The 13,087-nt window shown below is 45.3% G+C and overlaps 1 protein-coding gene across 4 annotated transcripts in view; it reads left to right on the top strand.

Moving 5' to 3' along the window:
* The window catches only part of LOC117583103 (nucleolysin TIA-1), a 94,075-nt gene extending 82,949 nt beyond the window's left edge, over positions 1-11,126 (top strand). For 2 of the 4 annotated variants that reach the window (XM_034271281.1, XM_034271283.1), the window contains exons 5-8: positions 8,312-8,700; positions 10,282-10,629; positions 10,716-10,884; positions 10,952-11,126. In XM_034271281.1, coding sequence (XP_034127172.1) covers positions 8,312-8,700; positions 10,282-10,629; positions 10,716-10,884; positions 10,952-10,993 — 948 coding nt within the window. In that variant the 3' untranslated portion in view covers positions 10,994-11,126. The remainder of the gene's footprint in view (positions 1-8,311; positions 8,701-10,281; positions 10,630-10,715; positions 10,885-10,951) is intronic. The other 2 variants (XM_034271285.1, XM_034271284.1) reach the window with 2 other exon arrangements.
* The last annotated feature ends 1,961 nt before the right edge of the window (positions 11,127-13,087 follow it).

Below are 13,087 nucleotides of genomic sequence, written 5' to 3'. Positions count from 1 at the left end.
ACCCTCCCAGCCCAAGTTTAATTTTCTAAGTAACCAGTAACAAGTCTGCCCGGCCCTTGGCTTACCAATGAAATGAAATCTTAATTAAAACAATCTGAAAGTTTGGCTAGCAGCCAAGGCCAGGATGACAAGCCTCCTGGCAACTTAACATATCAAAAGACACCTGTGGCTTTTGTTTTTTGCTGCTACCTTTGTAAAAGACTTAAGCCCGGATTGCCTGTGGGCGAGTATTTTGATTTTATTTTCTATCAAATGGACACACTCGTATATTTAACGAAGGATGGATGGATCCTTTGGCCATTTTCTAGGGGAGTCACGCATTGGAAACTGATTTTTTATGACCGCAGATGCAGCATATCCCACGGTTAAAGGCCCAGGAGCAACCCTTGAGATATTCTGTAAACATTTACACATCATATTCAATATGTTTAAACCGTAACTGATAAGGGTCCAAATGGGGAAAGCAAACCAAACCGCCTCTGGCAAGACTTCCTTCGCGTTTCTGTGTGTGTGTGTTGTATCTGTGTTATGTGATTGAATTTCATGTGCTTAATAGGTAGAAAATTCGACAAAGCGCAGACTGTGAGTGGGGGAGGCAGCATCAAAGACAGAGCCAAACGAATTGCGTGTCAGCCAGTCAAGCAGAAAAAATGCGCAAGCTTAAGGCTTAAGGCAACATGGCCAAAACTGAGAGATACTTTGCGGTAAAAGCCAAAGACTTAAGCCAAATCAATGCTGCAGTCAGTGGCAGCGACTTTCCGACTCTGACTGAGACTCTGACAGAAGGCGTAAAGGCCAAAGGTGCTGCAAGTCAATTAGGCGGCAAATGTTCAAAATTATTAATTAAATTTTCATGCTAATACCGCAAACTGTACGCCAGACCAATACCAGCGATAAGCGAGGCACAGCTGCGAGGCGTAGGTTGCCCGGCTGGCAGGTCGTGTGCAAATACATCCTAATCTCTGACACTTGTAGGCTACCACGCCCACACCCACACCCACGCCTGCAGCTGTCATTCAAATATGTTTATGTCTATGTTCAAGCCAAAGTCGAAGTCAAAGCCGTTTGGGAACTGACTTGTATTTGATGGAATTATAGCCCCGACCAATGGCGCGTATACTTAATGTGTGTGTGTTTGATCACTGACAGAGGGTATTATGATTTTCAGCACATTTTATCCAAGCAGCGGAAAAAGTATCGAAAGTTTTGAGATTAGGAAATTTGTCTGAATTTATTATCTACTTTTTCATTAGGTGCTGTGACTGTTTGAAATTTGCAATACATTTTTCGGTAAGCAGCATAATGCACCATGCAACCTGCAACATGATGTATATTAAGGCCAATGTGTGCGGAAGGCTTTTTAATTTAAGTGCACATGCACATGACAGGGAAGGGAACAACACCAGAATCATAAAAGATACATCTGAGGCAAGTGTGTGCGTGTGGGGGCGAGTGGGTTAACCACTGGCATTGTGAGTGTGCCGCGACAACAACGGTATCAACGGCAACAATAACAACAAATGATAATAATGCAACAATGAACCGCACAAGAAGATGATGAAAAGAATGGGGCAGCATGCAGCATGCAGTACGTAAGCCAATGCCACTGCCACTGCTGCTGCCACTGCTGCATCTGCTGGTTGAAGGTGGTTGTGAGGGTGCACCGGCAAGTCGACATTATATCTTGTTCGCTGCACACATTGTCAATTCGTTTTCGTTGTCGTTCCAACTGTTGTTGTTGGTGTTTCCTTTTCTTTCTTGCTTGCGTCGTGGCAACTTTTAAATAAATTTAAGTGCATTATACAACGAAAAATAAGTAATAGTGTGATGTCTGGGCAGGCAGAAGAGTGCAACTGAGGACGGGGAAAAAGGCAGCGACAGGGAGAGTAATGCGATTAAATGCAACTCAGGCCCTGGTGCTGGTGCTGGTCCTGCTACTGAGCCTGCCTTTGTCTCCATAATGCGGGCAAATCAGTTTTGCGTCGAAAGGAAAGCCGGGCCTTTCATGGGCGGCGGCGGCGCCACACCACTCAAGATGCAGGAACAGCCTGAGTTGTTTTCATGCAATAATATGTTAATATTCGCTGGAAGTGTGACAATAGCAGAAGCCGACAGTCGAGAGTCGTGTGTGTGTACAGCAGGACATTAGCATTTTGGGTGGAGCTTACACCGTTCCTGCTACCGTTTCTGTTCCTGCCAATGTTGCTCCTCAGTGGCTTTCTTGGGCCTTACTCCAGTTCCTTCGCTTGTGGTTTCAGTGTCTCCTTTGAGGCCTGATTCTATTTTTTTTCTCATGTCTTTTGAGGCTTTTGTTCCTGGTTCTCTCTTCCTGTTGTTGTAGTTCCTGCTCCTTCGCATGTCGCTGTCTCTTCTCTGGCTTCGACATGTTTATTGCGTTTAATGTTTGCGCAAATTTTTGCCCGTACTTGTCGTTGTTTTTTTTTTTTTGTTTCTTCCTGTGATTTATGATGCTAATGACACGCCGGCAGCTCCTCATGCAAATGCTCAGCTCAGGCTTGCCTTGATGGTTATTAAATTATGGCAATTTGTATGCGTCGTCAACGGTTGCTGGAACATACGGATGGGATGGAATGGGATGTGAAGTGAAGATGCGCGAGATATACTTTTGGCCCCACTGTTTATTTAAAACATGTTGCCAAACAATTTGCGTTAAATATTTTTGGAGATTCTTTTTGTGTTGTTTGGTGACGGCTTGAGCTGCTTTTGGCATTTTGTGTAGGAATGGGCTTTGTGGGAAAGCCTTGGCGATTGGCAAAAATGCCATAAGCTCCGGCAGCGGAAGTGCAAAATGAAAGAAAACTGTTTCTTCGTTTTCCGCTGCTTGCTTGCAGTTCAGTTACCAATCCCAATGCACACACATACATAATATATCCCCACTCTTTCTCCGTGTGTGTGCAGTAAGCCATTCGAAAAATAACTTTTCAATTTCCGCAAAACCACAGAAAATATCAACTTTGCACAAAAATTTAATAAAACTTTTCGCATAAATAAAATTTGCATTAAATCAGCTGCAAGCGACAGGGCGTTGTGGGCAGGGGCGTGGCATATCGGCTTAGGCAAGCCAAGTGAGTGTGTGTTGGTGTTTGCGAAACGCATGTCGAGAAACTTAATTGGAAATATTTGAGTTTGCCATTTGGCCTGTGTGTTTGTGTGTCTGTGTTTGTGCCTCTGTCTTCCTCTTTGGGGGTTTGCATTCAAACTAATCGAGAAAGTTCGAGAAATTGGAACCACTCCTCCCCGTGCACACACTCCTCTCCCCTGTCGTTGGATTGGCATCCAAAGTGCATCATAAATAGATAACCAGCAAGAAATTATAGATAGTATTTCAGGTCGGTCGCTCCTGAGGCGGATGCATATAAAAACTTTGACTGAGAATTTATTTATCATATATTTAACCCTGTTTAACCCTTGGAATATCATTAGATTTATCCATTCCTCTTCTTTCTATGTTCATTCTACAAGTTATTGTGGCAATTCCAGTTGTTCAACCACAAACGTAACTTTAACCTTCCCTTTAAGGCAGAGTGACTCTCTCCATGCGCTTCCTGATTTTCAATTTATTTATTTTCAAACATTCCGGCCATAAATTCTGTGAAGCATACAGAACACTCGGTGAGGTTATAAATATAAATGGCCTGGACATTCATTTTATGCTTTCCATAATAATTCAGAAACTAGTGATTTGAGGACTAGGGCCATAGGGACAAACTGCCTACACACGCATAAGCCATGGGAAACCCTAAAACAGAACAGACCCAGACCCCACACACAGCTATAAAAAACCATTCAATGGATGCAGGGAGTGATGCCGAATGGGAAACAAGGGCAAAAACTGACATACATAAATAAATCCCATGGAATTATGTCTTGACAAAAGTGCGTTCTAGCGTGAAATACTGATTTTTGCTACCCGCCGCTGCCCATCCACAATTTTTGGTTGTGCCTCTGATGTGTGACCGTTCAGGGCAGTGGCAGTGTCGGGAGGGAATGGTCAAAAATCGAAAATCGTTTTGGCCTAAGCAAAATGAAAACAGTTTTTACCGTTGACTGGACCGCACCAGACAGTCAGTTGGATGACTACGGATTCTCGCTGCCTTTCTTGGCCGCATCATCATCGATGTCTGTGTCTCTGCCTCTCCATTTCCAGCAATGTCCTGCTCTTTGGAATGCGACAAATGCGAGTGTGCAAACGATTTGCCACTTGAGTTACTTTCAAAATATCAAAAAATCATCATCAGAAGTCGTACAATTGCTACGGGCAGGAGGTGGCGCTTCCTTATCTCTCTTTAATATTCAACTGGGGAGCTGGAATGACGTGCAGTGTACCCTCTGATACCGACTTTCACGCTTATCTAAATAGCCACGTTAATGAATCTGACCGAAGAACAAAGCTAAACCGGCTTAGCAGTTCGTCCAGGCAAAAACCTTTTAGTCGGAATGGCCCAAAAGGGACTAAATACTTGGTGTCTCTTGCTACCTTTTTAAGAACAAAACGCTCTCCCCCAAAAAAGAAAAGGAAGAACATTCTCCAAATGTGTCGGATTATCCCCCTTTCTGTGTGTGAGGGTTTGGGGTTGGGGTTTGTCCTTTTTTTTTCTTTTTGCACCTTCTTTTGCTACAGTTTGTCCTATTCCGGTTGGCCTTTTTTCGCTTAGGCACAAAACCATTTCCTTATTGTTTTAATAAACATTGAAAATGTCTTGCTCTCGACTTACGGCTGTATACAACACGTCAGCCACAACCAGCACACCACCATCATCCCGTCCTATCCTGTGCCCCCATTTTGTGGCATGCGAAATTTTCGTTCTTGGGGTTTTCAGGGTTTGGGGAAGGTTTTGCTTGGGTCGATTCCAGCGAGAGATCCACATGAAAAGTATGACAAAACCCTTTTAAACCACTTAAAAATTCTTCAACTTACTTTTGCTTTTCTTCATTCGCTTAATGAAGGTATTTCGCCATTTTGTTGGTTTTGTTTCTTAAGACTTTAGCCCTGACCCGCACACCCACACCCACACCCACACCCAGACCATTACCATCTCATGCCCGACTCATTTCCGCTTTCGACCATGGTAAGGGGAATGGGGAATGGGGAATGGCAGTGGGAGGACTATTTCCAGCATTAAAGGATTCTGCGCCTTATCAAGTAATCAATATTTACTGAAGGCCCAGTCTCCGGCTCAAAGTTTTTGGCTGCCAAATTGAATCTGTACGGCAGAAATGTTCTTAAATTTTGTGTAGCCAGCCAAAAACTTTTTCCCGCCATCCATGTCCATGAAAATTAATTAACTTATCCCAAAAGCGGAAGTTGTCATTTAGAAAATTTTCAAGTGAATTGTGTTCGTCGCGTGTCGTGCAGTCAACAAAGTTTTGACTGTCCACCAGGAACAGCCTGACAACTTTTAATCAAAGAGGAATTAATTTCACCAACTGGAACTGGAACTAGAAGTGGAACTAGACACTGCCTGTTAGCTGCCTGCCATTACAGCTGTTTTGCTGGTTGTCACAGCGACAGAGCGGAAAATGCTTCAAGCTTTGTGCTCCTGCTATTAGCTGCCAATTTGCCATTTACCATTAATTAATTTCCACCCATCCCCCCCTGAACTACAATCGACTGCAAAACAGTTTAGCCACACACACACACACACAAGGAACTTTTGTCGTCAATTGGTTGTGGGGGGAAGGACAAGCAGTCAAACCCCAAGACGTTTTCCTTTGTCGTCTGGCGGCTGACGCTGCTTGACCCAATGCCTTTCAACAGTAAATTTCCAATTAGTTTACATATTCTCAGTGCCAAGTTTTGGGCCCAAATTTGTGGACTGAGTTTCGAAGAGTTTCATAAATAGTTTGCCAAAGTCGTAGTGGGTGCCATATTGCGGTGCTTAAACTGCCACTCGACCAAGATGGATTGGCAAATGACTCAAAAGGTTCCTGAACTCTCCCAATTGTGATATAATAAAGTCTTCAGCTGGCTCGGCTCTGCTTAGTACAAAATGTGGACTCAGTTCCACCTTTAAAGTGTGTTCTTCTTTACTGTTTTCCAAGCAATTTAGCACCAAAATGATTGATAAAGTTTGCCACGTTCAAAGACTGTCCAAGGCAACAAAAATTGCTCGACCAAAAATGTCAGTTGCAGAGAAAAAGAAGAAGTTTTTGTCTGGCCAAGAGTTCTCCCAAAGAGAGAAAAAGAGAAAAGAGGTAGAACCCCATTCGGAGCTGACCATGTGCCAAGACAATTTTCATTGACACATGGAATTGCGATTGCAATTGCAATTGTGGTTAAGGAATCCGGGTAGCTGCACATCTCGGTGCTGCACTTGACTGGACATCAGTTCCTCGATTAAGTCCTGAATGATGTCTCCTGCTGCGAGCCGCAATGCGAGCAGTGCCAGTTGGAAATATATAAAATGAGAGCCATCACTTGAAGCTAAAGTTATAATATTTAAATAACATTTGTGTGCGCGGCAGGGGAGGCCTCCCTCGTGTGGAGTTGACTGGGGGTAAGTGGACCTATTTGTACGTGTGTGTGTGTGTGTTGCAATCAACGATGCGTATCGCTTAAAAAATGTAAAATTTATAGTTTATGCAAATATGAAAAATGCAACTGGCAATGCATAAAAATGCGCACGCACGCAAACTGACGCGACGAGACGCGAGGTTGCCAGGTTGCCGTTGCCGTTGCCGTTGCCTCGGCTCAAGCATACCCACATGTCACACACACACACACACACACACACTCGCACATGGACACGCACACATTCAGACATTAAATTATAGCCAAAGTTGGGCGACAGTTGCGTGGTTTATCGCTGACGTGGCAGCCGCTCGATTGTTGACTTTTGCTCAAGTGGTTAAAATTAAAGGCGCCACCAGGCAAGCGGAAAGCCATCCAGAACACAGGACAAAGCCAAGCAATTGAAACAATTGGATGATTGTCGGAAATCCTACGCCATAATGGTGCAAAATTATGGGCATAAAAACCCATTCGAAAACTACTTCTTGAGTGAGGCTTGGACACGGCAAAGATATAAGTTGTGTTTTGCTAGAAACCTCTTGAAAGTTCCACATAGAGTCTGACTCTTCGGTAGATTCGCAATGTTCAAACTTTCCACTTATAGCTCTAAAATCCCTGCTCCTGTCCCTTCCCTCGCACCGCTCAGACAGAGTCATTAGCCAAACAAGATCCGTACTCTTGTGAGCTCTTCAAAAGTTTGCCTCCCCCAAGTCTACTTCCGGTTTGGGGCATAACCGTTTTTTCAGCCGCTGCACGTCAACGCTGATTTCAAGCGTGGCACGTAGCACAGAACGAGACCCCGACCCGACCCGACCCCTAACCCGAACCGTGCACAAAGCGAAGGAAAATTAATGAAAAGAAAAAAGGCGGAAAAGCCCGAGGTGGGCGGGCGGTGTGTGTGTGTGTGTGCCTAGTTACAGTTTCTGCCAGCCACAGACGCCGATTCCGATTCCGAGCCTCGACTTCGTTGCCATTTAAGGAACGTGCAATGAGCAGCTGCAACGTCTGCAGCTCGGCAAATGCCATTATTGCATAGCTATAGCATCGGTTCTGCCACTGACTTGGGTGCAGCGTTGCGGGGTTGGGGTCTTGGTCTGGCTCTGGCTCTGGTTCTGGTTCTGCTTCTGTGTAGTCTGAGGTCTTATGGTGTGCCGCAAGTAAATTGCTATGAAACGCCCAACATACTGCACTTACACACACCCAACCAGAGAGAGAGAGAGAGAGAGAATGTGTGTGGTCTGGCTGCATGCAAGGACCTTCTGCCAGTTGCAATCATTTTGGCATGAATCACGTTTGATACGCACGAATTACCTTTTATGCGAAATTGAAATTATAATTTGTGCACGGCCTTGTAAACTGTACGTATACGGAGAGAGGCATTCCCCCTCTCCACGGCTCTCCGCCTAGTTGGTACTTTCATTTGAGTAAATCAAAGGGCAACCGAGCAGCAGCAACAATGTCGCCTGCGTTTTCCACCAAGGAGCAACTTTTCCGGCCAACAACGCAATTGTTTTTGCCCGCTCTTCAGTTTATTTATTCATTTTTTTTTTGTGTTGCTACTGCTGCTGCGGCTGCTGATTTTCCTTAACACTTTTTGAGCTGTTTGTTTATACATTTTTGGTTGGCCTCTCAGCGTCAGAGGGAGAGCTCCTTCTGCTGAGGGAGGCAGTTGGCAGAGTGGGAGAGACTTAAGTAAGCGGCTTAGGCGGCTAGACAAACCCCCGCAAATGGCGTTGGGCTTTTAGCTAATTGCTCTCCATTTAATTTGGCTCGTTGCAGGAAGCGGAAACCGCCATCACTGCCATGAATGGGCAGTGGTTGGGCTCGCGCTCGATACGCACAAATTGGGCCACACGAAAGCCGCCGGCAACCAAGGCAGACAGTGAGTATACCCCCATTACACAACCCATACCAAACCCCACCAACCCATTGTCATCTCAATTCGGCTTTTGCTTTTCCCTCCCCTGCCGTACAGTGAACGCCAAGCCGCTGACCTTTGACGAGGTGTACAACCAGAGCAGCCCCACCAATTGCACTGTCTACTGTGGCGGCATCAACGGTGCCCTCTCTGGCTTCCTCAACGAGGAGATACTGCAGAAGACTTTCTCGCCCTACGGCACAATACAGGAGATACGCGTCTTCAAGGACAAAGGATACGCATTTGTTCGGTAAGTTTTCTCAGACTACAGAGGGGGTACGCCATTGATCAGGCAATTGTTGAGCGATTCAACCCACCCTACCCCTCCATTTCCAGGGTATTAAAACGAAGCAGCGAGCATCTGTGCACTACATTAACCCTTTGTTACCCACAATTTTTGTGATTTGTTCACCTTTACCTCCCTTTGAACAAATTAAAGCGACTCTTCTGTTCTCCACGACTCCGGTGTGCGTGTATTGCGGTCTGTGGTGTCAGCGTCGTATTCCCATTGTCGTTGTCGTTGTCGCTGAGTGCACGCCATATCAATGTGTGGCACAGCCAACCTAACCCCCAAAGACCCAGACACAGACACAGCCACAGCCCGAACCCAAGCCTCCAGCCCCGAAACCGGCAAAAGCAGACCCAATCCCGATCCTAGCCACCCGCCGTTAATAAATCAACAACACTTTTACACCCAACAACAGCAACAACGAAACGAGGCAAATTTGAAGTTGCAAACAGAACAATGAACCGCAATAACAGCGACAACGATGGCACAAAAAAAGAGAGACAAAAAAAATAGTGCAGGATAGCTTACTTTTGGTGCACCAAAACGCCAATATACCCTTAAAGTACGATGATCCATTAAATTGTTTAATAATTGCTCAGGGAAAATATTTATTTGTGCACAAAAGAAAAATCCTACTCCAACTTTTGATTGAGTTTACATCGATCAGCAGCCTAAAACTGATCTTTAATGTTCCATTAAATTTATTACTTTAATTCTGAAATGTCTGCTCGAACCGTAACACCCTTTGGTAGTGTATTCCAACTGCATTGAGCGGTGCCACAAACAAAAAAAAAATGATGCTGCTGCCGAGGAGGTGGTTTGCAGATCGCAGCTGCCGTCACGAATGCTGATAGGGTTTTAATGGCAGCCGTTGGACCACGACGAACAGAGTTCAACCCACCGCAACAAGAGGGGTTGAGACGGTGCTGGTGCGGGGGTGGTTGCACGAGGGGGCGGTGCAACAGTCAAGGGAGCTGGAACGCATTGCAGTTGCTGGGCCATGTCCATGGGCGCCTTTTGTGCCCTGCTCCAAAACTCATTTGTGTGTTGGAAAACGTGATGCAAAAAACCAAGAGAAAACGAGAGCGAGCAGTGCGGGGAGAAAGTAAGAGAAAGAGAGTGAAAGAGGCAGGGGGAAGAGGCATTGTTTGGCATTTTGTAACATAATGAGCTCGGGGACTACAAGTGGACCCAGGCAGCAGCAGCAGCAGCAGCTGTAGCTGCTGCATCAGAGTTGCCCCGTTGCAGTTACTGCATCATTATAACCAATCCAGCAACGGCAACGGGCAACCACCACTGGAACCAGCAACAAAACAATTCCACAGACGCTTGTACCACTTTTACGCTTTTGTTCTGCTCCAACCCCACAACTTTGTGCTTTGCTCCTTCTGCGGCTCCCTGGCTCTTCGGCTTCTGGGTTAAACGGAAATTAAAGCAGGCCAATCTGCTTACTGCAACGTTATCCTTATCCACTCAGCCCCCGAACCCCACCAGACTATGTGTACCCCCAGTATATACTCAAATTTCGATTTCGATTTGCAGTTTCTCCACCAAGGAGGCGGCCACCCATGCCATTGTGGCCGTCAACAACACGGAAATCAACCAGCAGCCAGTGAAGTGTGCGTGGGGCAAGGAGAGTGGCGATCCCAACCATATGTCGGCCATTGCCGGCCAGGCCCTGGCCCAGGGCTTTCCATTTGGCTCAGCAGCAGCGGCGGCAGCTGCAGCGGCTGCCTATGGGCAGCAGGTGGCCGGCTACTGGTATCCACCGGCACCCACATATCCCACTGCGGCCCCGGCCAGCGCCCTGCAGCCGGGCCAGTTCCTGCAGGGCATGCAGGGCTTCACCTACGGTCAATTCGCCGGCTATCAGCAGGCCGGATACATGGGGTGAGCACCGCACAGACGAATCCTGCGGGCAGGAAAGTCTTTGCATTGGGCTAACCAATCGCGTCTTCCAATGTTTTTACTTGCAGAATGGGCGTACAGCTGCCGGGCACCTGGCAGAGTGTGCCGGCACAGCCGCAGTTGGCGGGCGCCGCTGCTGGCACCGCACCGCAGATCACCCAGAGCGTGGGCAGTGGGCTGCCACAGGCCACCGGAGTGGTGGCCTATCCCATGCAACAGTTTCAGGTCAGTCCGCAGGTGAGTGGTGGTCATTGATGGCCCGATGATGGCTAACGATTGTGAATTGTGCTTGTGGCTATTGCAGCTGGCGGAGGATGAGTGGCTGGCGCCTAGTTTGCTCGTGTAGCTGCCATGAGGCGTGGCCATGTATCCCACACAACAACAGCAGCAGCAGCAGCAGCTACAGCAGCAGCAGCAACAGCAGCCACAAGAGCAGCAGCAGCAGCAGCATCAGCAGCACCTGCCACTGTTGACCACGTCCGGCGAATATGTGAAGGAGCCACATTACCAGCAGCAGCAGCAGCACCACCAAATGCAGCCACTACAGCAACAACCAACACAGAACCACCATCACCAGCAGCAACAGCAGCAACAGCAACAGCAGCAGCAGCACCATCAGCAGCAGCCACACTACGTCCCTCAATTGTATTATCCCTCGCACTGGGTGCAACAGCAGCAGCAGCAACAGCAGGTGCAAAACAACGAGCAGCAGCCACCGGCAGGCGGGGGCATAAATCAAGTAACCCAAGTCTACGGGCTGCCAGAAGTGTAAAAATATTTGCAATTTGCTCATGGCCGATCCCAAGGAGATTGCCATAAATGCCTACAGCAGAATTGAATGCATAATTCAAGTCGCAAAACAACCGACCGAAATAAAACATAAATCTAAACAAATTGTTGATGGCTGCCTAGAGATTAGGCACTCAAATGGCAAACACAAACACACAGACAGAAGACAGGCCAGAAAGTGCAATAGTCATAATTAAAATTGATCTAATCAAAGATAACAAAAGCAAAAAAAACGAAAACAGAAAAGCATAAAATACAGAATACATACAAATAATAAAAAGTTATGAATGTGTGTTATTTGTGTCTATTTTTGATGGAGCTACAAACCCAGCCGCGGGTGGGTGCCCATCCAGTAAAAACAAACTCTAAATGTATTTTAGTAGGTATAGAAAATAAAGAAAGAAAACAGCAGTACATATGCATAGGTATGTATGTAGGTATGTACATAATATACCAGAGTAAGAATAGAGTGGGTGCTACATATAACGTACGTTGGTTATGATTTACCAAAGCAAAACAAAACAAAAACGAAAGGCTTGCTGTCTATGAATTACGTTTCAAAATGCAAAAATGAAAACAAAATACCTACAATCTAAGTGTACTTTAAGCTGAAAAGAGAAAACCAAATCCACATATAGTCTGTAGAATGAGAGATCTTTGAGAGCAGAGTTATGTTGACTGAAAAATTAATTTTTGAACATTGGTCCCTTACCCTGAAAAAACTTGACTTTACCAAATTGATTTCGCTCCGAAGATCATTCCGATTGATGTGCATAGCATAAGGTTACGAGGCAAGTAGTCATAGTCAGCTTCGATCAGTTGAGTCACAAATTATGAGTGTTTATCCAGCATTACCTAGAGAAATATCAAGAAATATGTAACTGAGTTAAGCACACACCACAAGACACACAAATCGAGTAGAATAATTGCACCGAATACATAATGACATATAGAGGAGGATACGAGGAGGCAGAGATAGATTATTTAGACGGACCCATGACTATATACAAATACTCCTAAACTATATCCATAGAACAGAGGCTACCACAGAGCACACACTGACACACTCACACACTCCCACACTCATAAGGTATTCAGATAAGAGATATTCATAATGTATCTGTGTTTGTGTAACGTGTAAATGTATTAAGAGAAAACCTAACTTTAGGGATAGACAGACAGTCACGACAGTCGGAGAAATCTAGCGAAATATTTAGCGAAAAAAAAAAAACAACAAACGAAAGAGAATTATGAGAGAGGAGGAAGAAAACGTGTAGCAAAAGCAAAATACAAAATTTAGTCAATGTTTAGCTAAGGATCGTAAGTGTAACTGCAAAACTATACACTAAATGTAAACCTAAACACAATTATTTATGGTATTTACAAAGGCAAACCAAGCATGAAAAGAAAAAACAACAACAACAAAACAAACCCAAAAACGAAAACAAATTGTAAACTATTTTTTACATACCAAAGAAACTAAAAACCAAGCAAACGAAAACGAAAATTAAAATGAAAACGATTCAGATGATAAAGAATATAAAATCAAAAAATTAGAACACTTTCAATTGGATGGATAGGAAGCGCGTCTGATTTCTATAAGTTGTGATGTGACAGAGAGAGAGGGAGAGAAAAAGAGAGCAAATCGATG

Source organism: Drosophila guanche, unplaced genomic scaffold, assembly GCF_900245975.1.
Source record: "Drosophila guanche unplaced genomic scaffold, DGUA_6, whole genome shotgun sequence".
Classification (NCBI taxonomy): Eukaryota; Metazoa; Arthropoda; class Insecta; order Diptera; family Drosophilidae; genus Drosophila; species Drosophila guanche.
The sequence above is the reverse complement of the archived record's forward strand: the minus strand, read 5'-3'. Positions and strand labels throughout refer to the sequence as shown.